At 36.4% G+C, this 27,523-nt stretch overlaps 1 protein-coding gene across 8 annotated transcripts in view; it reads left to right on the plus strand.

Annotated features, from left to right (window-relative positions):
* MYO9A (myosin IXA) overlaps positions 1 to 27,523 on the plus strand; it is a 291,269-nt gene that overhangs the window by 82,993 nt on the left and 180,753 nt on the right. For all 8 annotated transcript variants that reach the window (XM_055319695.1, XM_055319702.1, XM_055319694.1 and 5 more), the window contains 5 exons: positions 228 to 325; positions 7,361 to 7,487; positions 15,076 to 15,165; positions 20,226 to 20,342; positions 26,253 to 26,387. In XM_055319695.1, the coding sequence (XP_055175670.1) occupies positions 228 to 325; positions 7,361 to 7,487; positions 15,076 to 15,165; positions 20,226 to 20,342; positions 26,253 to 26,387 (567 nt within the window). The remainder of the gene's footprint in view (positions 1 to 227; positions 326 to 7,360; positions 7,488 to 15,075; positions 15,166 to 20,225; positions 20,343 to 26,252; positions 26,388 to 27,523) is intronic.

A 27,523-nucleotide genomic window follows, 5' to 3' on the forward strand; every position in this document is an offset into this window, starting at 1 on the left:
ACTTGCTTTGGTAATTGTAAAAGGGAGAAAAAAAGGTAGCTTACTGGTATTTTGGTAGTTAATGTGTTTAATTTGCATACTTGTAATAAGAATTCTCTAAATATTTCACCAGTTCTAGTTTTTATACACAGGAATACTTAACTAGAATTACTGTATTTCTGAAGAGGCTTATCTTACTTTTCAATAGATAATCTTGATTTCTTCCCCCCTTTTTTTTAAATAAGCAGGATTGCTTCTCGGTGGAGGGGGAAGATTTGAGGCATGACTTTGAACGCTTACAGCTGGCCATGGAAATGGTAGGATTTCTTCCCAAGACACGAAGACAGTGAGTTTGTTTATTGTATTCTTATACCCTTGGTAGAGAACAAATCATCATGTGTTTTTCAAAAGTTCACCTTCCTTGGTCCTTTGAAAGAATTTTCTAACAGATATTCCTGATCTAGTGCATCCTCCTACCTTGTTAAACATTTCTCTGAACATTTACTTTTCTAGCAGACTTGCTTTGAATTGCCTTTTTTTTTATTATAAATTCTTTGAGGTTCTCTTGAAAGTTGGAGCTCTTCTTCCTGTAAAAATGTACATCCATAAATATTTGTATACAAGTGAGGGAGTTCCTGGTGTTCCTGAAGTCTGTCCATAGACCTTATTTAAAAATTTGCCTGATAATACTATTTTTATTGCTTCTTCTTTTCTGTGTCATTGATCTCGAATCTTATTTTTTTTTAAATATTTTATTTATTTATTCATGAGAGACAGCGGGAGAGAGGCAGAGACACAGGCAGAGGGAGAAGCAGGCTCCATGCAGGGAGCCTGATGTGGGACTCGATCCCAGGTCTCCAGGATCAGGCCCTGGGCCAAAGGCAGCACTAAACCGCTGAGCCAACAGGGCTGCCCTCGAATCTTATTAAGGCATGCATACCTATCAGTAAAACATAATTTTCCCTTATTTCCTCTGTAAATTTATGTCTGTAGTATTGTACATATTTTATTATAAACAAAATAGAAATGTTAACATGTTGAGATAGAGATGAAGCAAATTATATTTAAAATAAATCTATTTAAAATTAAAGAAACAAATAACCTTGACCCTCACCAGAAAAAAAAAAATAGTAACATAGTAACAGAACTTTTTTTTTTAAGATTTTTTTTTTTTTTTTAATCTGATAGAGCACAAGCAGGGGTAATGGGAGGGAGAGAGAGGGAGAAGCTGGCTACTGCTGAGCAGGAGCCCGATGAGGGGCTTGATCGCAGGACCTTGGGATCATGACCTGAACTGAAGGCAGATGCTGAACAGACTGAGCCACCCTGGTGCCCCAATAGAACTATTTTTTGGGAAAGGGAATTAATTATGTCAGATCTGATTATATTGTCAGTTTTTATTTTTTTATTTTTTTTATTTTTATTTTTATTTTTTTTATAAATTAATTTTTATTTGTGTTCAATTTACCAACATACAGAATAACACCCAGTGCTCATCCCGTCAAGTGTACCCCTCAGTGCCCGTCACCCATTCACCCCCACCCCCCACCCTCCTCCCCCTCCACCACCCCTAGTTCATTTCCCAGAGTTAGAAGTCTTTATGTTCTGTCTCCCTTTCTGATATTTCTCACACATTTCTTCTCCCTTCCCTTATATTCCCTTTCGCTATTATTCATATTCCCCAAATGAATGAGAACATACACTGTTTGTCCTTCTCCGGTTACTGTGGCCAAGTTCAAAAAGGGTGTTGCCTGAGTTCTCCTCTGGGATTTTGATGGAATCTTGTCTCACATTTAGATCTTTCATCTATTTTGAGTTTATCTTTGTGTATGGTGCAAGAGAGTGGTCCAGTTTCATTCTTCTGCATGTGGATGTCCAATTTTCCCAGCACCATTTATTGAAGAGACTGTCTTTCTTCTAGTGGATCGTCTTTCCTCCTTTATCGTATATTAGTTGAGCATAAAGTTCAGGGTCCACTCTGGGTTCTCTGTTCTGTTCCATTGATCTATATGTCTGTTTTTGTGCCAGTACCACACTGTCTTGATGACCACAGCTTTGTAGTACAACCTGAAATCTGGCATTGTGATGCCCCCAGATATGGTTTTCTTTTTTTAAAATTCCCCTGGCTGTTCGGGGTCTTTTCTGATTCCACGCAAATCTTAAAATAATTTGTTCTAAGTCTCTGAAGAAAGTCCATGGTATTTTGATAGGGATTGCATTAAACGTGTAAATTGCCCTGGGTAACATTGACATTTTCACAATATTAATTCTGCCAATCCATGAGCATGGAATATTTTTCCATCTCTTTGTGTCTTCCTCAATTTCTTTCAGAAGTGTTCTGTAGTTTTTAGGGTATATTTTGAGAACCATTTGAATGGTAAATGGTTCTCCAACCTTTTATTTTCAGGTTGTAGGTGTCCTTCTGTCTAAAATGAGTCTCTTGTAGACAGCAAATAGATGGGTCCTGTTTTTTTATCCAGTCTGAAACTCTGCGCCTTTTGATGGGGTCATTAAGCCCATTCACGTTCAGAGTTACTTGAACTTCTTCTTAAAGGGGAGTTTTAAGAGTCCCCCTTAAAATTTCTTGCAGAGCTGGTTTGGAGGTCACATATTCTTTCAGTTCCTGCCTGTCTTGGAAGCTCTTTATCTCTCCTTCCATTTTGAATGAGAGCCTTGCTGGATAGAGTATTCTTGGTTGCATGTTCTTCTCATTTAGGACCCTGAATATATCCTGCCAGCCCTTTCTGGCCTGCCAGGTCTCTGTGGAGAGGTCTGCTGTTACCCTAATATTCCTCCCCATGAAAGTCAGGGACTTCTTGTCTCTTGCTGCTTTAAGGATCTTCTCTTTATCTTTGGAATTTGCAAGCTTCACTATTAGATGTCGAGGTGTTGAACGGTTTTTATTGATTTTAGGGGGGGATCTCTCTATTTCCTGGATCTGAATGCCTGTTTCCCTTCCCAGATTGGGAAAGTTTTCAGCTAGGATTTGTTCAAATACATATTCTGGCCCTCTGTCCCTTTCGGCGCCCTCGGGAACCCCAATTAAACGTAGGTTTTTCTTCCTTAGACTGTCATTTATTTCCCTTAATCTGTCTTCATGGTCCCTTAATTGATTGTCTCTTTTTTCCTCAGTTTCCCTCTTTGCCATCAACTTGTCTTCTATGTCACTCACTCGTTCTTCCACCTCGTTAACCCTCGTCGTTAGGACTTCTAGTTTGGATTGCATCTCATTCAATTGATTTTTAATTTCTGCCTGATTGGATCTAAATTCTGCAGTCATGAAGTCTCGTGAGTCCTTAATGCTTTTTTCTAGAGCCACCAGTAGCTGTATAATGGTGCTTCTGAATTGGCTTTCTGACATTGAAGTGTAATCCAGATTTTGTAACTCTGTGGGAAAGAGGGCTGTTTCTGATTCTTTCTTTTGAAGTGAGGTTTTCCTTCTAGTCATTTTGCTCAGTGCAGAGTGGCCAAAAACAAGTTGTATTGGAACACGGGGGAGTATCTCTGGTCCGTCTAGCTGGTCTTCTGGGGGAGGGGCCTGCTGTGCTGATTTTCAGGTGTCAGCACTTGGGGGAGCTGCTCTGCCCCTGCCTGCTGCAGGGCTCAGCGGGGGTTGTTTACCCCGTGGGACCCAGGGAGGAACAGCAGTAGTTGCTGTGGCAACTCTGGAAGCCTGGATTCAGCCTCCGCAGGAACTACGGGGCTCGGGGCTCTCGGCTCTCCGTCCGCAGGGCCTGGAGGCTCCGGGGCGGGGCCGCTGATCTGCTCAGCTCGGGGCAGGAGCGTCCTTGCTGTCCTGGGCCCTCCCGGCCTCTGCCTGTCCCGGGGGAGGCCGGATCCTGGGCTGTGTCCCGGCGCCCTGTGCTCCGGGGCCTGCGCTGTGGGATTCGCGCTCCCGCCCTGCAGCTCCCTCCCCGGAGCTGCTCCCGAGCCCCTCCGAGCTGCTCCGGGTCCCGCTGTGCGCGCTGCAGCCCTTAGGGAGCTCGGAGCACTCTCCTGCGCTCGCAGGTGTCTGTTAGTGTCCCCGGGAGCCCGAGGGCATCCCCGCTCTCCTGGGTCCTGCTCCAACTCCCTGCGAGCCCCTTTCCGCCCGCCCGGGAAGGTTGGTGCAGCTCCTGCTCCTCCAGGACGGGGCTCTCCTGTCCTGGGGACACTCGCCCCGGCCTCAGCCCGGCTCCTCGCGGGGCCCCTCCCCCTCGGAGGCCTTTTGTTTCTTTATCTCTTTTTCCCCGTCTTCCTACCTTGATAGAAGCGCGGACTCTTCTCACTGTAGCGTTCCAGCTGGTCTCTCTTTACATCTCAGGCCGAATTCGTAAATTTTCAGGATGGTTTGAAGGTTATCTAGGTAATTTGGTGGGGACAGGTGATTTGGGGACCCTGCTCTTCCGCCATCTTGCCCCTCCCTCTATTGTCAGTTTTTAAAGTCACACTAAATGTAGAAGAACGACAGCTCTCCTGTTTGCTTGTTTGCTTGTGATTACTATGAATCTTGAGCTAGCAGATTATTTGCCAAAATCTTTTTTTGAAAGATAAATTAAAATTAAATAATATAATATGTAAATATGCAAGCCCATTTAATTGATCACCTAAACTGCAATACACTGAAAGTTATTTAGTAAATGAGAGTAACCCTACAGTTAGTTCCTCCATGCCTTATTACTTATAGTCTTTCCTCAGCATATCCCCTTTACTTCATGTGATGCTTGACTGATTGACATATATGGATCTAAGTGTCAATCTGTATATTAAATGATGGTGAAACTTAATTTCATTTTTTTTAGATAACATAAGTTGAAAATTATATATATATGTCTCATGCACCAAGGGATTGTATGTCTTTTATACTTTCTGATATCACTGTATCCCATATTGGAAACCACTGGTAAATATATGTTCTTAGTAGCCTGGCCTATAATTTGACCTTTCTCTATCTTTAGATATTGTCTTCAGATATTCCCTAACACTAGTTTTTCATTTTATTTATTTTTTTTTAATTTTTTAAAATTTTTATTTACTTATGATAGAGAGAGAGAGAGAGAGAGAGAGAGAGAGAGAGAAGCAGAGACACAGGCAGAGGGAGAAGCAGGCTCCATGCACCGGGAGCCCGATGTGGGATTCGATCCCAGGTCTCCAGGATCACGCTCTGGGCCAAAGGCAGGCGCCAAACCGCTGCGCCACCCAGGGATCCCAAGTTTTGCATTTTAACTAGACTGATAGTGTCCTCTAAAACACTATGTTGTGTTCTGAATGTCCAGTATTGTCCTCATTTCTTGACGGACCCATCTTATCTCTTTTTTTAATCATTGAAATACTTTCAGGTTTTTTTTTTTTGATAGCATATCATGTACCATGATTCCCTTCTCTTTTGCTCATGAATGACTGTGCTAATAAATTACAACATTATTTTCAACTGCACTCAGATCTAACCCAGCATTCCTTTTAACATAACTTTGCAGGCATCCTAAAATTTGGTATGTAAATCGAAACCTGTTTGCTTTAGAGTACTGTTCATGTCCTTCATTTTAATTTTTTTAAGTTTATATATTTATTTATTTAAGTAATTTCTGCACTTTCTCTGGGGCTTGAACTCATGACCCTGAAATCAAGAGTTACACACTCTTTCTACTGAGCCAGCCATGTGCCTCCTGTTCTCCCTTTTTAATGAAATTTTTCTTAACTATGCATTGTTTCTACCCTTAGTATTTTAAGATGCCTTGCCTTATATTACAGGGTTTTTGTTGTTTTATCTCCTAATGCAAAATTTTAAGCTTTTTGAGAACAGGGATTTTTAAAAATTCATTTTTGTAAATTTTTAAATACTGAATTATTATGGTATATTAGATTGTTTATATAACATTTATTATTATTGGAGACTCTGCATCACATATTTGGGTGTGAGAAAATGTTAATATGCTGATTGTTGAACCCCAGATTCTAAAACGATGTAATTAGCAGCCATATAAACTCCTACTAAAAATGACTTTTTAGTAAGTGGCCCATGAATTTGTGTTTTTATGTCTTTGGGCTTCCATTAGTCTTTATAATAGTATCATTTGATACTGAGTTTCCTCTCTAATTTACCATAGTATGTTTATAAATTATTCCTTTATAATTGATTTGTATTTTGCTTGAGTCATGTTAATGATTGAAACATTTACAGTTTTAAATTATTTGAAAAATTAGATCTGTCAATTAGATGTTGATTCAGGACCTTTGAAAGTGTGGCTATTTGGTTCCTAAAGCAGTGTCTTTATTTAGAATACATCCTAATTTTCAGAAAACACATAGTTAAAATTTTGCAGGTAGAACAGATTTATAATAAGAGAATAATTGGACAAGACACAAAGATGTGTATATATATGAATTTTCAGGAAGAGCTTTTAGATGGAATGTTCAGCTGTGTTAAATGCCTTTGAGAGGTGAGGTAAGTTAGGATATAATATATATTTTTTTAGTTACATGGATATCCTTGGTTACTTCTCTGAGATATTTTAATGGGGTCAGATGTCAGGATATGATACTAAAATGACAAAGTGAAGAAAAGGAGTATGAGTTAACAGTTTAATAAGATTGTTTGTGAAGGTAAGGAGATGTGGGATCTAGGATGGGTTTTTTAAAGTACAGAAAACTGAAGATGAGATTATTTTGATAGAAACTTCTTGTCGATTCAGGTAAGAGATAGGAAATAGTTATAATAAGTTCTGGAGTAAACTGGAGTTCATGAGATAGAGAGCACAAGTAGAGATTTAGTTGTTGTTGACTGGAAGAGGGTCATGTATGTGTTCCTCTGAGACAGAAGGGAAGAATGAATAGAAGGGAGGGTTCAGTTGTAGATGTTTTACAGGAGAAGCCTGATATTAGGTAATATACCCCAATGGCTTCATACTGTTTGTTTTAAAAGCATTTATCAAGGGCAGCGCAGTATGACGTACGAAACTATTTCTTAAATGGAACTAAGAATAAAAAAATCACTTAGTCTATTTGGTTAAAAAATACAGATTCTAAGACCTTGCCTTTAAAGATTCTGATTCAGTTGTTCTGAAATAGACAATGTAGGGAAGGGCATTTTAGGCAAGATGAAAAGCTTTTAGAAAGGTATGGACTTTGAAACACTACACAGAATCAGGCAATAGCAAATCCTCTTCAAACAACTGTGTCCAGTGGTACAGTGCTGAAAGTAAGGTTATGTAAAGCATTTTGCATCATACCTGACATAGTATACATAGATCTTATTTATTACAGTTATTATTTCCACATTTTTTATTTTTATGGAGACTACATCGTACTTGTCCTGGTTAATTTGCTTGATTAGAATTTTGCAATAAAATGAGTTTAGAGACTGCACATAAGCAAGCTATAATTTATGGTTTTGTTTTCACAGGATTTTCTCTCTTCTCTCAGCCATACTCCATTTGGGTAATATCTGTTATAAAAAGAAGACATATCGGGATGACTCCATAGATATCTGTAATCCTGAAGTTCTGCCTATTGTCTCAGAATTATTAGAAGTAAGTAATTGTATTTCAGTTGTCATTTCTCAAATACTGGGTAACTTCTCACTTTTAATTTTGTGTAATTATTTGGTTAAGTTTAAATGGGTTAATGCTTTTTTATTAATAATATTTCTCCAAAAGATGGAATTTTTGCTATTGATCTTGCCAGAATCTTTGGAAGGCTTGAGTTTTCTTATCTGCCTCTCTGGCCTAGATATCCATAATCCTTCAATTTGCTGGATAGGATCAATATTTTACTCTAGACTTTATCATATTCTGAGCCGTTGATAGTTTTTCTGTATTTGAGATTTCTTTTCATACTAAGATTGTGGTTAGAGTATCTGAAGATGGCATATCTGGATGAGTGGAGAGAAAAGTAAATTAAATTTTCTTCTTCATGTCTAAATAGGAGCCAGAGATCTTCATCTCCTACCATACTTCTTCCTATAACTAAGGTCTTTATTACCTCATTCTTTCTTCCTGGAGTGATGACTTCTCATTCATCTTGAAAGGAGCATCATTTTTTATAGGCCTTCTCCTCTGACTGAACAAGGAAATACGTGTTTGTTTACGAACCTGTGTGTATTCATACTACAGATGTTTTTATATATCCGGCTATAGCTATATAAAGATAAACATGAGTTCGTACTGAAGTTCCTAACTAATACTTTATCACATGTGTCATTCTAGCCTTCTGATCTATAAACTCCCATTTTCACAGTGAGGAAGCTATATCCTACCTTCTGCTGTTCATTTACTTAATTATTCAATTTTACTATTCAGTTGACCCTTAAACTATGTAGGGGTTAGGGGAGACAACCCCCCCCCCACCCGGCAGTCAGAAATCTGTTTATAACTTTTGATTCCCCCAAAACTTACTGGCCTACTGTTGACCAGAAGCCTTACTGATAACATAAACAGTTGATTGACACACGTTTTATATGTTAGATGCATTATATACTGTATTCTTACAATAAAGTAAGCTAGGGAAAAGAAAATGTTAAGAAATTCATAAGGAAGAGAAAATACATTTATAGTACTGTATTTATTAAAAAAAACCCTCAAATGTAAATGGACTTGTATAGTTAAAATTGGTGGTGTTCAAGGATCAGCTGTGCATGTATCGGAGTGTATATGTATTTATGTATGTGTGCACTGCTATTGGAAATGACTTTATCAGCTAGAGTATAAAGTGTAGTATTCCTTTTGCCTGTTTTAGTTTTTCATACTCCATTAATTTCCAGTTACTTAGGTTAGCACCTTTTCCTCCTTTAATTGAGGTTGTTTTTTTTTATTTTATTTATTTTATTTATGATAGACAGAGAGAGAGAGAGAGAGAGAGAGAGAGAGAGAGAGAGAGAGAGAGGCAGGCAGAGACACAGGCAGAGAGAGAAGCAGGCTCCATGCACCGGGAGTCCGACGTGGGATTCGATCCCGGGTCCCCAGGATCGTGTCCTGGCCCAAAGGCAGGCGCTAAACCGTTGCACCACCCAGGGATCTCTAATTGAGGTTGTTTCATATATTTGTCATATAGTTAGATTCTCTTGTCATGGTCTGCATTCTTTCCTAGGATCCTCCAGTGTCTGAAAAGATTTGTTCTTTGTGCTATATGGGTTATGGCAAGTGCATAATGTCTCGTTTCTCTATTACAGTATCATGTAGAATAGTTTCATTCCTAAAAATCTCCTCTGCTTCACCTGTTCAGTACCTCTCCTCAAACCCCTGGCAACCACTGATTTTTTACTACCTCTATAAATTTGCCTTCTTCAGAATGTAGCATAATTGAAATTATATAGTATGCAGCCTTTTCAGACAGACACGTTTTATTTAGCAGTATGTATTTAAGATTCATTCACTTGTCTTTGTGGCTTGATAGCTCATTTCTCTGTATTGCTGGGTAAAATGCCATGTGTAGACGCACCATAGTTTGTTCGTTCACCTATTGAAGGACATCTTGGTTCTTCCCATTTTTTTGCAGTTATGAATAGCCTGCTTTTTTTCTGTTAAAATATTACTATCTTTCAAATCTTGGTTCTTGTGTCTCTTTTTAGGGTTTTAACCTTATTTTAAATGGTCTAAACTGACTACATTAGGATAGAATATTTGCATCTTCTTAGCATGATTTAATTTTGGTTTTGTAGCAGAAAGTTAATTGTTTACTAGTTTGTGCCCGTTATAAGGTGGCAGTGCTCTTTGAGAGCAATGGATGCCTCTTTCTTATTTATCTGATCTTAGAGTGCTTATTATTTTGCACATGCCTGAATGTTGCTTATTAACTTTAACAAAATGGGTTAGTTAGTCTGGCAGACAGGGGCTGGAGAAAGAAACACATTGAATTGAAACTAGGCTCACTCTTTGGAAAGAAGTTCTACCAGGATGTGGAGTGTGGTATCTGAAGGTGGTAATTTTGAAGGTCATGGGGATCAGAGAACAGACTATATTTCAGTCAGGCATTTTAGGTGATATTTTAGTCAACATTTGGTCAACAGAAACACTTGGTATTGTCATAATAATAGTACATTGTAGCTAGTGGTTTTATTTTACATGTTCAAGCATTCAGCAAGTACAAAGGCTTCTGGTCCTCCTGCAGTATTCCTTCTTTGGTTAGAGACTGGTAAGAGCAATTCAGGTAATTCTAAAAGGAGCCAAGGTGTTGGTGAAAAAGGAGAAATCCACTTCTGAGAATCAGGCTTACCAGTGTCAAAGTTAGACTAATTGCAAAAATGATTTGATAGCAAATCTTACTTTTGAACCCAAGCTTCTTAACTTCTTTATTTTTTTAGACATTTTATTTATTTATTTGAGACAAAGAACATGTGAGTGGGAGGTGGGCAGAGGGAGAGAGGGAGAATCCCAAGCAGACTCCCTGCTGAGTGAAGAGCCCATCAAACGGCTCAGTCCCACAACCTTGAGATCATGACCTGAGCTGAAATCAAGAGTAGCACGCTAAACCGATTGAGCCAACAGGTGCCCCTTAACATCCTTCTTGTTGTGTTTAGTTGGGACTGGTTCTAGGAATGGAGATTTGGTAATAAGTAGGAAGAAGTTATCTTCATAGTTGAGAAGCTAGACAAGTACTGACAGGATCTATATATAATAAGTATCCTGCTTGTATTCAGTTCTTAGAAATTATTTTTAAAGATAATTTCTTAATCAACGGAGGGTTGCTGGAGGGGATGAGGCAGGGTGGTGGGGTAACTGAATGATGGACATTAAGGAGGGCATGTGATATAATGAGCACTGGGTAGTATATAAAACTGATGAATCACTGCTGAAATTAATAATATATGTTAATTGAATTTAAATTAAAAAATAAAATAAGAAAATAAAATAGAATGATTTCCTGTAATTGGTTAAAATTGGTAATAATAATAATAATTGCAACTTTAAGGCTTTTGTTGAGCTAGAATTCAAAGATTAGGAGTAATAACTGGTTTAATTAAAATGTAAACTCTAGTTAAGATTTAATTTAATTCCTCTCCTTCTCAAAGTGATTCAGTTCATTGATATAGATTTAGCTTTTAAGAACAAATGTTTCTGAAATTATTTTTTTCAATTATTTTTGTAATATTGTAGTTACCTCAGGCAGCAGTGAATTTTTTTTAATATTTTGAATATTCTGTTTACTGAATTCTGTTTGGGATATCATACTTGTGAAATTATTGAAAGGTAAACAAGCTCCTGTAGATTAATTGTGGGTAATTGTGGAGCATATTTTTGTTGCATATTTTGGAGCATATTAGAACCATCCTCATTATCAAAAACTTCAGTTTTTAACAGATTTATGTATTTTGAATATATTTTAACATCTGTTGAAACAATATAAAGAATAGATTTTTAACACGTATCTGTTTCTCAATTAAGTGAAGATGAGAAACACTGTAGACCAAATATTGAGCTCAGTCTTAGTTATTTTGTATTAATAAAGTTTATTAATTTTAAAAGTCATGTATGTACAACTAAGGACATTTGGGAAATTACAGAGGAAGTTGATTAAAATATGAATTCAGTAATATTTTCTTCAGGAAGCTTATCAAAGATAAACAAGATTAGTGTGTTTTGTGCAGTTGTACATATGAGGGTAGATCTGTGTACAATCATTTTTAGGTTTTAGTGCCAGCATTAAGCCAGCTCTCTAAAATGAATTGGGTAGTTATTTATCCTTTTAAATTTTTTCTGCATTTAAGAGAAGAATCATTAGCAAAGAATAATATATATTCCTTAAAGATTTGAGAGATAACAACCTTATGATCAACTAACTGTATTTGATGTCCTTCCCATTTGTTTTGTATTAACCAGTTTTTTTTAGGATTTTCAAATCTGGCTTGAGTTCATTTTGATGATTTGTGTTTATCTAGGAAATCATGTGTTGATTAAATGTTTAAAATTTATTGTTTTTCATTCTTTCTAAGTATTCTGTATGTTTAAAAACTTTTTCTCTGTGGTGTTAGCTTTATGTTTGTATTTCTTAATTTTGTAAATTTAGTGAGAGTTGTCTTATTTTCAGATAATTGGCCTTTAGATATATCAGTCCTACCATTTTGCTTAATATGTATTAATTTCTTTTTAAACATATTTTCTTCTTCATTTTCATTTGACAGAGAGAAGCCCGTGCACACAAGTAGGGGGGAATGGCAGGCAGAGAGGGAGAAGCAGGCTCCTGATGTGGGGGCTCAATCCCAGGACCCTGAGATCCTGACTTGAGTTGAAAGCAGACACTTAACCAGCTGAGCCACCCAGGCACACTCCTTCCTCTGATAAATTATTAATTGTTCTCAGTACACAATATATATAGAAAGCAATATAGAAAGCAATATAATAAACACCTGTGTACTCATAGCCCCACCCATGTAATAAAATATTACACAAAATTGTAGCTCACTTTATACTCTGCCATGCCAGAAGTAAACACTCATATAAGTTTGGTGTTTATCATTCTCATTCTTGTTTTATTTTCATAATAGATGTTTGCATAAAGAATATATAGTTTTTAAATATATTTTCATATTTTATGTAAATGTTTTATTATGTCATTCTAAAACTTTTTCATTCCATATTATGTTTTTGACATTTTTAGTACTGATTTAAATATTCTAGATGATGATTCATGGTTGCTTTGTAAAATTTCATTATATGAGTAAAACTATTTTTTTTTTAATGGGGATTGAGGTCCTTTATTTTTAAAAAGATTTTATTTATTTATTCATGAGAATACACAGAGAGGAGAGAGAGAGAGGCAGAGGGAGAAGCAGGCTCCATGCAGGGAGCCCAATGCAGGACTTGATCCCGGGTCTCCAGGATCAGGCCCTGGGCTGAAGGCAGCACTAAACTGCTGAGCCACCCGGACTGCCCAATTGAAGTCATTTGTAATTTTTCATTTATTGGTAGTACTGTGATAGGCATTTTTGCACATGTCTCCTTGCTGGCATGTGTGAGAATTATTTTAGAATATAGTCCAAGGAGTATAGTTTTTAGGTTGTGGTATACATACACATAAATAGTTGACTGATATTGACAGATTACTGTCTATAGTGATTGTACCAGTTTATATAAGTGTATGGAAGTAACTTTTGCTCCACATTGTTGCTTAAAAAAATTTCTTGAGTTTGTACTGCATAGATATTTATTTTTAAATATTCACTTTTAGTAATAATTGCTTAACCTCACAATAAAACAGTGGTTTTTTTAATCACATAAGTTTTTTCTTAGTTTTTTTTTTTTTAAGATTTTATTTATTTATTCATGAGAGACACAGAGAGAAAAGCAGAGGCATAGGCAGAGGGAGAAGCAGACATCTTGCAGGGAGCCTGATGTGGGACTCAGTTCCCAGGACCCCGGGATCATGACCTGAGCTGAAGGTGACGCTCAACCGTTGAGCCACCCAGGTGTCCCAGTTTTTTCTTAGTTTTATTAGTTTTGTCCTACTTGTGTAATCTGGTAATATTTTTTTTTTCAAAACATTTTAAGTATATATGAAAGCTTGAGGTCTTATATTTAAACTTTGGCTATTTATTTTTAGTTTTACTGCTGTTTGTAAAGGTAATGCTCCTCAGATTCTTTTTCCAGTTTGTTTTGAATTTGAAGACTGGGCAGTGAATGCTCCAAAAGAAGGTATATTTCCTTTATGACATCACATTTTAAAAAATGATTGATCTCATGATGCCTGGGTGGCTCAGATTTTGATCGTCTGCCTTTGGCTCAGGGTGTTTTCCCGAGATCTGGCATTGGGTCCCACATTGGGCTCTTTGCGAGGAGCCTGCTTCTCCCTCTGCCTGTGTCTCTGCCTCTCTCTTTGTGTGTCTCTTGTGAATAAATAAATCTTCAAAAAGAAAAAAGATTGATCTGTCATAAATTGGTGGTGGCAGGATCATGCTTCACTCTATTGTTTTGTAACTCATTTTCTCCTTATAATTGAATCTTTTTTGCTTGATATACATTATATCATGTACTTAAAATTTTATGAGTGCTATATCTTTATTTGTGTAAATATTTTTATAAAATACCCTTGTTTTACCATTTCATGCCCCTCAGTGTGGCAAAAGTCAGTAGTCTGGTAATATCAAGTATAGTGAAGGTTTGAAGAAATAGGAATGCTCAGGGCTGATGAGACAGCAGATTGGTGAGAACTAAATACAGTAGTATGGCAATAGGAAAGATGAAAGATGTGATGTGTATGCTATTAAAGATGAAAATGTATATGCTATTATATAGTAATTCCACTTTTAGATTTATACTTTGGAGAAACTCTTGAACTCATATGCAAGAATATTCACTTCAGTTTACTTTCTAATAGTGCAAAATGGTAATTACTGTAAATGCCTACATGTAGAAGAATGGATTAAACACTAGTAATTTATATACTGGGAAGCTGTATAGCAGTTAAAATGAATAAGCTTGATCTAAATTATCAATGTAGTTGGATCTCAAAAACATATGGGCAGTATGATTTCATAAAGATAAGAGTTAAATATACTTGGCAGTATAATGTATTTGCAAATACATCTACTAAATATACTATATATATATATATATATATATATACACACACACACACACACACATATACCTGAACTGAAGTAATAATGTGTCAAATTCATGATAGTATTTACCTCTAGAGAGAATGAAAAAAAAGGAAGCATCAACTTTATTTTAAAGATTAACACAAATAAATATAAAACCTCTGGAAACATAAATAAGTACTCATTGTAATGTTCCTGGGATTCAAGAAGTATTGTCACTTTTTAGTCCTTGAATGCAAGTTGTGGGATTATGGTTGATCATCTTAAAATTTTTTTCACTATTCTGCATTTTCCATATTTGGCACAAAGAAATATGTGTCTCCATTGTGATCAGAAAGAAAACTTTAAAAAGACTCATCTGTCTTACCCTCTCTGTTTTGGGTTGGGGTATGGGAAGTGATGTGAGTGGAACATTTAACTTTCACCTTGGCCAGTATTTAAATTGCTAAATGTATTGTCTTTGCTTTTTCTATTGTATATTTGCTAATCTCATTAAACATTGTTTTCTCTATTTGGATTTTCAATAAATAATTCCACTCATTGTCATAAATCTTATACACTAAATTTAGTTTTGTCTTCTCTAGGTTAAAGAAGAGATGCTATTTGAGGCATTAGTTACAAGGAAGACCGTGACAGTGGGAGAAAAGCTTATTTTGCCATATAAGCTCGCAGAGGTATGAATGGATTTTCTTTCTTTCTTTCTTTTTTTTTTTTTTTTTGTAAAAGATTTTATTTATTTATTCATGAGAGGCAGAGAGAGAGGCAGAGACACAGGCAGAGGGAGAAGCAGGCTCCATGCAGGGAGCCTGACGTGGGACTTGATCCTGCGTCTCCAGGATCACACCCTGGGCTGAAGGTGGCGCTAAACCACTGAGCCACTGGGGCTGCCCCCTGAATGGATTTTCTTAAGATCAGAGTACTCGGAGCAGTTTTAGAAGTTTGAATTTTTGTTCTCTTAACAGAATGAAAATAACAAAGTATTGATTGAAGTATTTTTCGAGCCCTTGAAATTCGGTTGTGAACATTCCATCAACTTGAAAACTTAAAATTGAATGTGATTTTAAGCAGTAGGCATACATTTTTCTCCAGAGATCTTTATCTGTTCACCATTCTTAAGTTTTATATTATTAATATGAGGTGAATAGGTAGTAGATAGATTTACAAATGAGCAGTATTTGATCCAATTGATTATTTATTCTTCAGGCAGTTTCTTATCTTTCAGAACATCATTCTCTTCTGGTTCACTTTTTTATTGTTGACCACTCTTTTGTAATTCCTTTTGTTTGCTCTTTTCCACTTAACCTCTAAAAAATGTAGTGCTCTAGTACACAGTCTTTGTCTTTTCTTCTCTATAATCCTTATCCAGGTGATTTCACCTAGTCCCATGAAGAGTATCATCTGTATCCTGAAGCTTATAGATGAGATTTATTGCTGTCATTGTCATTTTAATTATAATATATTATTCAGATGTATTTGAATGGGAAAATTATTGAAAGCCTACTGTTCTGTAGTGTAATTTAATGACAGTGATGGGAAATCACAAACTATGACAGTTATTAAAATAGGACAGGAATGTGAGATTAGAAGACAGAGGTGGAGATTAGTGAGGGGTGCCTGGGTGGCTCTGTGGTTCAGTGTCTGGCTTCAGCTCCAGTCAAGTCCCCCATCGGGCTCCCCACAGGGAGCCTGCTTCTCCCTCTGCCTAGGTCTCTGTCTCTCTCTCTGTGTTTCTCATGAAAAAATAAATAAAATCTTAAAAGAACAAAAAGAACTGTGGAGAATGGTTTCTAGGCTGACACTGGTCCATTTATCCTATTTTTGGGGTTCTTCCTATAACTGTGCCATGAAATCTACATTTCTTCATTATATCATGTGCCTTACTTCATAGTCCCCAACATTGAAAGCTGCTTTCTAAACAGAAAAAGCCAAACCTTTTTAAGAGTTTTGCCCTTCCTTTACTTTATAAGGGTTCAGTACTTTTGTAATTTCTCTTATAACTTTTGTCAATGTAAAATATTTCCTGGAGTGCTCAGGCAGTTAAGTATCTGACTCTTGGCTTCAGTTCAGGTCATGATCTCAGGGTTGTGAGATCAAGCCCCCATCAGACTCTGTGCTGGGCAGCAAGGAGCCTGCTTGAGATTCTGTCCTTTTGCCCCTTCCCTCTCCCTCGCTCTCTTAAAATTTTTCTTATGTTTATTTACATTTTTAACTTTAAATTCAACTTTCTGAGATGATTTTTGTAGACCCTGCTTTATTTTCGTTTGCATCTGTTTGGTGTATTTATTTATTTGTCTAGTAAATATTTGAAAATCTTTGTGTCCAGAAATGTACTAGGCATTAGGAATAAAATAAGGAGCAATCCTTAATGATTTTAATATTTTATCTGAAGAGCGATGGAAAGGTCTTAAAATGTTTTAGCAAAAAGGTATCTTAGATTTTTTTCCTGAAGATTGATTGATTGGTTTGACAGAGAGAGAGAGAGAATGAGAGAGTGCACACACACACAGAGGGCAAGGAGAAGCAAGCTCCTCACTGGAGGAGCTTGATGTGAGGCTCAATTCCACTCTGCGGAGCATGGCCCCTCTTCCTAGTTCACAGGTTGTTGACAAGGATTCAGTTCCTTGCAGTTACAGGATTAAGAGTCATGCTCAGCAGAGTTTGCTTGTGGTCCTTTACACAGTATGGCAGTTTGCTTCTTCAAAGGCTCTGATGGAAAGGCTCAGTCTCTTTTAAGAGACTTCTCTGATTGTCAGCTACCCAGGGTAATCCTCCTTTGATTAATTAAAAAAAAAATCAGCTGATTTTGGGTCATAGTTGTCTTTTAAATCCTTTTGTCATATAAGATAAGATAGTTACTGGAGTGAAATTCATCATATTTACTGTCCTGCCCATAATTAACAGGAGGGAGGTATATGGAATGGGAATCTTGACAACCATCTTAGAGTTTTGTCTAACATAGAGGGCAAGAATGAATGTGGAATGATGAGTTTGGAGGCTGTAGTAGTAGTACTGGGGAGAAAGAGGCTTGCTGCTTTGTCTAAAATAGTGATATACTGATAGGGAGAAATGTGTATATTTGAAAAGAAAGAAATTTAGACAATAAAATCAACAGAAGCCAGCAATGATTTGCTTAATGGGAAGCAAGGAGAAAGAAGGAAATATTAAGGATAAATTCTAATTTTCTGGTTCACACAACTGTAAGAGTATTGGTACCATTCATTGAGATAAGAAACACTCAGTGAGATCTTATTTGGGTGGGAAAATATTAATTGGTATTTGGGTTTATTGAGATTAAACTTTGATAGGACCACATTTCAGAGAAGAGAGGCCAAAAGTATAATATTGGGAGTTATGGAGTAAATAAGTATTATATTGGTATATTTGGATTCTTTCTGACTGCTACTTTATGCAAATAGTGGTTAATGTAAACCATAAGTAGGTGGGTTATAGTTTTTATTTTATTTTTTAAAGATTTTATTTATTTATTCATAGACACAGAGAGAGAGGCAGAGACACAGGCAGAGGGAGAGGGAGAAGCAGGCTCCATGCTGGGAGCCCGATGTGGGACTCGATTCCAGGTCTCCAGGATCACACCCCAGACTGCAGGCGGCGCCAAACTGCTGCGCCACCAGGGCTGCCCTATAGTTTTTAGTTTAATGTGAAGATCTGTCTTTTCATGAAAAAAATTCAACCCATTTGTATTTTTTATGCTAATATATTTTCTTTTTCTGTGCTTTTGTGTCTTACGCTTGAGTTTTTATTTAGTTTTAAAATTTTTTGCTGAATTAGATCAGATTGCCTTCATTCTTCCCTCTGAAAAAAATAGAACGGTGGTTCCCATCATATAATCTATTATTGATTTTTTTGAACTTTAAAGATACTTTGTTGATAACTTGCTTAAGTGTAGAGTTCTAGGGTCACATTCCGTTTTCTCTCAGAACTTGTGACCATTTTCCAATTATTTTCAAGTTTCTGATGTTGAAGATAGAGAATTTGATAGCTATCTTCTCTTTCCTGTGGCAGTAAATGGTTTAGGTAGTTATTTTTTGGTCTAGAAACTTGAAGCTTTCATTTTTTTATTCACAGAAGTTCAGAAGTTAATTCATCATTCATGTTGTAGATTGTAGTATTATCAACACTTTGCAAATGTATAAATGTATATAGTTTAAGAGTTTAAGTATCTTGGCCAGGGATACATACCTTGAATAAGTAGAGAAACTGGGATTGGAAGATAGCCTAGCTTTTTTTTTTTAATATTTAATTTATTTATTCATGAGAGACACAGACTGAGAGAGAGAGGCAGAGACACAGGCAGAGGGAGAAGGGAGAAGCAGGCTCCATGCAGGGAGCCCGATGTGGGACTCGATCCCGGGACTCCAGGATCAGACCCTGGACCGAAGGCAGGCACTAAACTGCTGAGCCACCCAGGGATCCCCGATAGCTCTAGCTTTTATTTTTATTTTATTTTTATTTTTATTTTTTTAGCTCTAGCTTTTAATCATTATTTTCTATTTCCTCTAAACTGTAGGACAGATTTACAAATATGTACGGGAGTATAAAGCTTCAAAATAAGTCCCTCGATAGTAAATATAAATGTATAAGTTATTAGGACTTATATTCTTCTACATGCTAGGACTCCATTCCCTAAAATATGTGCTCCTCTTTTAAGTTATAGTACTTTTTAAATGTTGATTTTTTAAAATAATAGATTTTTTTAGAATAATTTCATATTTACAGAAAAATTGAGCAGATAGTACAGAGAATTTCCATAAATGGGGGAAAGCTTGAAATGAGGGGAAGAAAATAAATTGTATCCCTCCATAATAAAAGAATTATTACTAGGGATGGAGAAATCCTTGAAATTACAATGGATGACAAGTTGAAGACAACAAGGATTGGAATTGCAGTGATACTATGGTTTTTTTTTTTTAAGATTTTATTTATTTACTTGATAGAGAGCATAAGCAGGGGGAGCAGCAGAGGGAGAGGGAGAAGCAGGCTCCCCACCAAGCAGGAAGGCTGATGTGGGGCTCAAACCCAGGACCCTAGGATCATGACCTGAGCCGAAGGCAGATGCCTAACCAACTGAGCCACCCAGGTGCCCCTATGATTATTTTTTAAGAGTCTGATGAGGATTCCACAGATAAGTGATGCCTGTTTGCCAATAGGTTTATTCCTCTGCTTGGAATAGTCCTTTTGCTGGCAAGTTTGATTTATTTATAAACTTCCTATTATACCTTCTTTACTAGGTAAAATGTATACCCCAATTTTCAGTCAAACTGTTTTGAAGTGAGTGACCTACATTTTGTTTCTTACCTTTTAGCCTAGATTAGAGTTGGGAGTAGATTAGTGAGTATATGTATTTGTAAAACTTCAGTTATAGGCTATTTAAATTGAGAGAACATTAACTTTCTAATTCAAGATAGTGAGCTATATTTTTTTAAAAATTTTTAAAAAAAGATTTTATTTATTCATGAGAGAGAGAGAGAGAGAGAGAGAGAGAGAGAGGCAGAGACACAGGCAGAGGGAGAAGCAGGCTCCATGCAGGGAATCTGATGTGGGACTCAATTCCGGGTCTCCAGGATCAGGCCCTGGGCTACAGGCGGCGCCAAACCACTGGGCCACCAGGTCTGCCCAGCTTTCTTTATTAATTGAGACCAAAATAGACTTTGTTATAGTGCCTTAGATTATTGCCATCTTCCTTTGTTCTCTAACCTTTTTCTTTTTTTTTCAGGCTGTGACTGTGAGGAACTCCATGGCTAAGTCTTTATATAGTGCCCTATTTGACTGGATAGTTTTTCGGATTAATCACGCACTTCTGAATAGTAAAGATTTGGAGCAAAATACAAAGGTATACATTGGGTTATTATATATTTTTCCTGGAAAATGATTTTAATAAAATAATAATAATACATGAAATTTAAAAACACAGAATAATGTAGAGTAATAAATAAGAATCACCTTTTATCTATATTCCTTGCTGTTTCCCTCCTTACGTGTGTTTTTATTACCTTATTCAGGGAAACTACCATTTTATGTATCTTTTCAGACCTTTTCCTTATGTACATGTCTATGTGTGTGTGTATATATATAATATAAATATATATATAAATATATATAATATATATAATATAATAAAAATAAAATTATATATCATATATATAATTATATTTTTATGTTTAAAAGCAACTGTGTATATATACACACACATAGTTGCTTTTAAACATAAAAATAGAATTATGTTATCTGTATGTTTCTTTTATTTATTTTTTTTTACCTGAAATGTCTTGAAATATATCTGGAACCTCATTATTTTTAATAACTTGGTAATATTATATAATATACCTATATACCATAAATTTCCCCATAAAATATATTACATTTATTTTATTGTTATAAATGATGATACAAAAAATATTCTTTTTTTTTTTTTTTTAGTACAAAAAATATTCTTTGTGTATGTTTCTCCAAGATAAAATCCTCAAGATGAATTGCTGGATTTAAGAATATATACATTTTAGAATTTTGGTAGCTACTTAAATTGCTTTTCAAAATAGACTACACTTTCACTGGTAGTGTATGAAAATGCCTATTTCCTCACACCTTTACTCACATTGGATATTATCAGTCTTTTCATCTATTAATCTGATTAGGAGGACTATCCCATTTTATTGTGTTATTTCAATGGTAGATGAAAGTCAAGTATCTTAGGTTTTTCATCACTTCATTATATATTTTGCTATTTTTATGTTGTTTGTTTTGTCTTTTTCTTTTTTTCGGGGTCATGGTGGCAGACTCATAGTTTGAAATATATTGCATATATTTTTTCTTGACTTTTAATATTTGTTTATGTTGTGTTTTAGGGCCCATATGTTTTAAATTTTGGGGCAGTTAATTCTGTCATATTTTTCCTTGATTTTCCTGGGTTTTATTTATTGATTTTTCTTATGTAGGAAGGCCTCTTTTATCCCAAGATTATAAAAATATTTATTCTTGTACTTTTAGAATTTAATTTTTATATTTAGATTTTTATCTAATTGGAATTTATTTAAGATTTAAAACTTTTTTTACATTTGTTTTTATTTAAGTTTGATTTGCTATCATATGGTATAACACCCAGTGCTTATCCCATCAAGTGCCCTCCTCAGTGCCCGTCACCCAGTTACTCCATCCCTCCGCCCACCTCCCCTTCCACAACCCTTTGTTCGTTTCCCAGAGTTAGAAGTCTCTCATGGTTTGTCTCCCTCTCTAATTTTTACCATTCAGTTCCCCTCCTTTCCTTTGCAATCTCTTTCATTGTTTCTTATATGCCACATATGAGTAAAACCATATGATGATTGTCCTCCAATTGACTTACTTCACTCAGGATAATACCCTCCAGTTCCATCCATGTTGAAGGAAATGGCGAGTATTTGTCCTTTCTGATGGCTGAGTAATATTCCATTGTACATATATACCACATCTTTATCCATTCATCTGTTGAAGGACAACATGGCTTCTTCCACAGTTTGGCTATTGTGGACATTGCTGCTATGAACATTGGAGTGCAGGTGTCCTGGTCTTTTACTATATCTGTATCTTTGGGGTAAAAACCCAGTAGTGCAATTGCTGGGTCATAGGGTAGCTCTATTTTTAACTTCTTGAGGAACCTCCACACTGTTTTCCAGAGTGGCTGCACCAGTTTGCATTCCCACCAATAGTGCAAGAGAGTTCCCCCTTCTCCACATCCTCTCCAACATTTGGTGTTTCCTGTCTTGTTAATTTTCACTATTCTCACTGGTGTGAGGTGGTATCTCGTTGTGGTTTTGTTTTATTTCCCTGATAGCATGTGATGCAGAGCATTTTCTTATGTGCTTGTTGGCCGTGTGTATGTCTTCTTTGGAGAAATTTCTGTTCATGTCTTCTGCCCATTTCATGATTGGATTTTTTTTGTTTCTTGGGTGTTTGAATATGATAAGCTCTTTATAGATCTTGGATACTAGCGCCTTATCTAATGTCATTTACAAATATTTTCTCCCATTCTGTAGGTTGTCTTTAATTTTGTTGACTGTTTCTTTTGCTGTGCAGAAGCTTTTTATCTTGATTAAATCCCAGTAGTTCATTTTTGCTTTTGTTTCCCTTGCCTTTGTAGATGTATCTTGCAAGAAGTTACTGTGGCCAAGTTCAGAAAGGTTGTTGCCTGTTTTCTGCTCTACGATTTTGATGAATTCTTGTCTCACATTGAGATCTTTCAACCATTTTGAGTTTATCTTTGTGTATGGTGTAGGAGAATGGTCCAGTTTCATTCTTCAGCACGTGGCTGTCCAGTTTCCCCAGCACCATTTATTGAAGAGACTATCCTTTTTCCAGTGGATATTCTTTCCAGCTTTGTTGAATATTAGTTGACCATAGAGTTGGGTGCTCATTTCTGCGTTTTGTATTCTGTTCCATTGATCTATGTGTCTGGTTTTGTGCTGGTACCATACTGTCTTGATGGTCACAGCTTTGTAATATAGCTTGAAATCCGACATTGTGATGCCCCCGGCATTGGTTTTCTTTTTCAGTATTCCTTTGGCTATTCGGGGTCTTTTCTGATTCCATACAAATCTTAAGATTATTTGTTCCAACTCTGAAGAAGTCCATGGTATTTTGATAGGGATTGCATTGAACGTGTAAATTGCCCTGGGTAGCACGGACATTTTCACAATATTTATTCTTCCAATTCATGAGCATGGATTGTTTTTCCATCTCTTTGTGTCCTCCTCAATTTCTTTCAGAAGTGTTGTGTAGTTTTTAGGGTATAGATCCTTTACCTCTTTGGTTAGGTTTATTCCTAGGTGTCTTATGCTTTTGGGTGCAATTGTAAATGGGATTGATTCCTTAATTTGTCTTCAGTCTCAGTGTATAGAAATGCAGCCAATTTCTGTGCATTGATTTTGTATTCTGCCACATTACTGAATTGCTGTTTGAGTTCTGGCACTTTTGGGGTGGAGTCTTTTGAGTTTTCTGTATACAGTATCATGTCATCTGCGAAGAGGGAGAGTTTGACTTCTTTGACAATTTGAATGCCTTTTATTTCTTTTTGTGTCTGATTGCTGAGGCTAGGGCTTCTAGTACTATGTTGAATTAATAGTGGTGAGAGTGGACATCCCTGTCACGTTCCTGATCTTGGGGGAAAGGCTCTCGGTTTTTTCCCCCTTGAGAATGATACTCACTGTGGACTTTTCATAAATGGCTTTTAAGATATTGAGGGATGTTCCCTTTATCCCTACACTTCAAAGAGTTTTATCAAGAATGGATGCTGTATTTTGTCAAATGCTTTCTCTGCATCTGTGGAAAAGATCATATGGTTCTTGTTTTTTCTCTTGTTGATATGAGCTATCACATTGATTGTTTTACAAGTGTTGGACCACCCTTGCATCCCGGGGATAAATTCCACTTGGTCATGGTGGATAATACTCTTAATGTACTGTTGGATCCTGTTGGCTAATACCTTGGTGAGAATTTTTGTACCCATGTTCATCAGGGATATTGATTTATAATTCTTTTTGGTGGGGTCTTTGTCTGGTTGTGGAATCAAGGTAATGCTGGCCTCATAAAATGAGTTTGAAAATATCCCTCCCTTTCTATCCTTCGAAACAGCTTTAGTAGAATAGGTATTCTTTCCTCTTTAAACGTTTGATAGAATTCCCCTGGGAAGCCATCTGGCCCTGGACTTTTATGTCTTGAGAGGTTTTTGATGACTGCTTCAATTTCCTTGCTGGTTATTGGCCTGTTCAGGTTTTCTATTTCTTCCTGTTCCAGTTTTAGTAATTTGTGGTTTTCCAGAAATGCATCCATTTCCTCTAGATTGCCTGATTTGTTGGCATATAGCTGCTCATAATACGTTTTTAAAATCGTTTGTATTTCCTTGGTATTGGTTGTGATCTCTTTCTTTTCGTGATTTTATTAATTTGAGTCTTTTCTTTTTTTTTTTTTTAATAAGGCTGGCTAGGGATTTATCTATCTTACTAATTCTTCCAAAGAACCAGCTCCTGTTTTTTTTTTTAATTTTTATTTATTTTTTATGATAGTCACACAGAGAGAGAGAAAGAGGCAGAGACATAGGCAGAGGGAGAAGCAGGCTCCATGTACCGGGAGCCCGATGTGGGATTCGATCTGGGGTCTCCAGAATCGCGCCCTGGGCCAAAGGCAGGCGCCAAACCGCTGCGCCACCCAGGGATACCCCAGCTCCTGGTTTTGTGGATCAGTTCTACAGTTCTTCTGGTCTCTATTTCATTGAGTTCTGCTTGAATCTTTATTATCTCTCTCTTCTACTTGCTGTTCTTCCTCCAACTCCTTTAGATGTGAGGTTAGCTTGTGTATTTGAGGGTTTTTTTTCCATTTTTTTGAGGGAGGTTTGTATTGTGATGTATTTCCAAGATTTAAAATTTTTAATCTCTGCACCCAATTTGGGGCTTGCATTCACAAATCCAAGATCAAGAGTCACATGTTCCAGTGATGGAGTCAGCCAGGTGCCCTTGAATTAATTTAATTTAATTTTTTTAAAGATTTTATTTATTTATTTATTTGACAGATGGAGACAGTACAAGCAGGGGGAGTGGCAGTAGAGGGAGAGGGAGAAGTAAGCTACCCACTGAGCAGGACCCTGGGATCATGACCTGACCTGAGGCAGATGCTTAACTGACTGAGCCACCCTGGCACCCCAGAATTTATTTTTTAATATGGTAGAAGCATCTACATACAGTTGTCATGCAACTGTATTTTAAGAATGAGGTGAGGTGGTGAGAAGAATGCTGGTTTAGAGGTATTAGAGCTGAATCCATATTATCTATAATTAGAGTATAATTTGTAGAAGCAAACTACCAAGACATAGAAGAATAAGCATTTATATACTATACTGTACTATTTTATACCAAATAGATAAAAGATTTGAGTTTTGTTAACTTTAGGGAGTAGAAATTGATAATGAAGAAGGGATTATAATATTTTATAACTATTTAACATTGTAAACTTAGGTTTTTTTTTTTAAATAAAAATTTTTTAAAAATTTGGGGCACTTGGATGGCTTTGTTGGTTGAGCATCTGACTCTTGGTTTCAGCTCAGGTCATGATCTCATGGGTTGTGGAATTGAACCAGTGTCAGGCTTCACACTCAACAGGAAATCTGCTTGAGGCTTCTCCCTTCATCCACTCCCCCTACTCCCTCTTTCTCTAAAATAAATAAATAAATCTTTAAAAAGACCTTTTTAAAATTGAAGAAACCACATATTCTGATGTCCAATTACACTCTTAGCTTGCACAAGGCTGATTAAACATACTAGTTAGCTTGGTTTGTAAAGCAGAATTCTGTTGGGCTATAGAAGTGGAATTAGGAAAACTTGCATGATGTTCTTTGTATAATCTGGGAGACCCAGGAAAAAACCTAGCTTTAGATTATTTTTTACTTCCCTATAGGTGAAGTACTTTTTACTTTCTTATCTCTTAGAATTTAGGGATTTCTGAGATTGAGAACAGGTTACTAACCCTTCTTCAAACATTCCTGTAAACAGTGTATTACATGTATTAAAATTTTGGATGTATTTTTATAATTGGGATAAAAAGAAGAAGTTGAAGATAAAACTAAAATACTTTTGTGGAATATTTTGGTAGAAGACTGGCCCCCCAAAATTGCCTCTCCACTACTATAAGAGAACTTAGAGCATTTTCTTACCGATACTGTATTTATTCATGAAATAAATTTGAACATGTTTTTTTAACTAATTTTTTTCCTGTTTTACAGACTTTGTCCATTGGTGTTCTTGATATTTTTGGGTTTGAAGATTATGAAAATAACAGCTTTGAACAGTTCTGTATAAATTTTGCTAATGAACGTTTACAACACTACTTCAATCAGCATATTTTTAAATTGGAGCAAGTGAGTACCTAAATGCATATATGCTTGCCCCCTCCCATTGTCTCACCCACTTATCTTCACACATGTATATACATATATAAATTTTTGAGTCATAGTTACAAGCATTTTAAATCTTATACTTCCATGCAGATACTATAGTCTTTTTTTTTTTTTTTAAAGATTTTATTTATTTACTCATGATAGAGAGAGAGAGAGAGAGAGAGGCAGAGACACAGGCAGAGGGAGAAGCAGGCTCCATGCAGGGAGCCTGATGTGGGACTTGATCCCGGGTCTCCATGATCACGCCCTGGGCCGAAGGCAGACGCCAAACTGCTGAGCTACCCAGGGGTAGCTCAGATACTATAGTCTTTATGTCTGTGTTAGCAAATGAAAAATCAGCATAGTTTTTGAGCCATATGATACAGGATTTCCTTTTCTTTTTAGTAGCCCTCAAGTAGATTAAAAAATATGTGTTTGCTTGAGTACACCTTTGAATCAAAAGATGAATGGGTTTGCTTTGAGTTTCTGTTGGTGATTTTTAATTGCTGCCATGTGCTTGGTCACTGTGTGTAATACTAAATATGCTTGTGTGATAGCTTTGGTCTTTTAGTTTCAATCCAGTTGATTAGTGTCTGATTTCTTTATCCATGGGGTAGAGGAGCTTATTAATAGAATTTTGAGTTAATTTAGAGTATGGATATAGGGAAATAGGATAGTATAGAGAGACCAAAATGAGTAATTAGATATTTTGGGGGAGAAGTTTAAATTGATTTAGAGTTGAGTGAGCCATCGGTTTCCATGAGAATGCTTATGGTAAATGCAGGGTCAAAGAAAACGTGAGCTCTTTCTGAAAGCCAAGTTTTAACTTAGCAACAAGTTGAGATTGTAGCCCACAATTTCAATTTGTATAGGAGGATATAAGTAGAAGCAGGGTTCACATTTATCTCAAGGAAATGGTGAAGAAGTGAAATGAACAGGAGGACCAAAACACATTTACGAAACAGAAAAAAAAAAAAGATCTTTCTTATCCTTGGGGTTTTTTGCTGTCTGTCCTAGCTTCAAGTGCATCTGTCTTGCTTAAAGGGTTATGAGGACTGATTAACAGTAGCACAAGCAGCACTAGTTCTGGCCATCTTGATGATGCTTGAAATTTTAAA

The sequence above is a fragment of the Nyctereutes procyonoides genome, unplaced genomic scaffold (genome assembly GCF_905146905.1).
Source record: "Nyctereutes procyonoides isolate TBG_1078 unplaced genomic scaffold, NYPRO_anot_genome, whole genome shotgun sequence".
NCBI classification, from domain to species: Eukaryota; Metazoa; Chordata; class Mammalia; order Carnivora; family Canidae; genus Nyctereutes; species Nyctereutes procyonoides.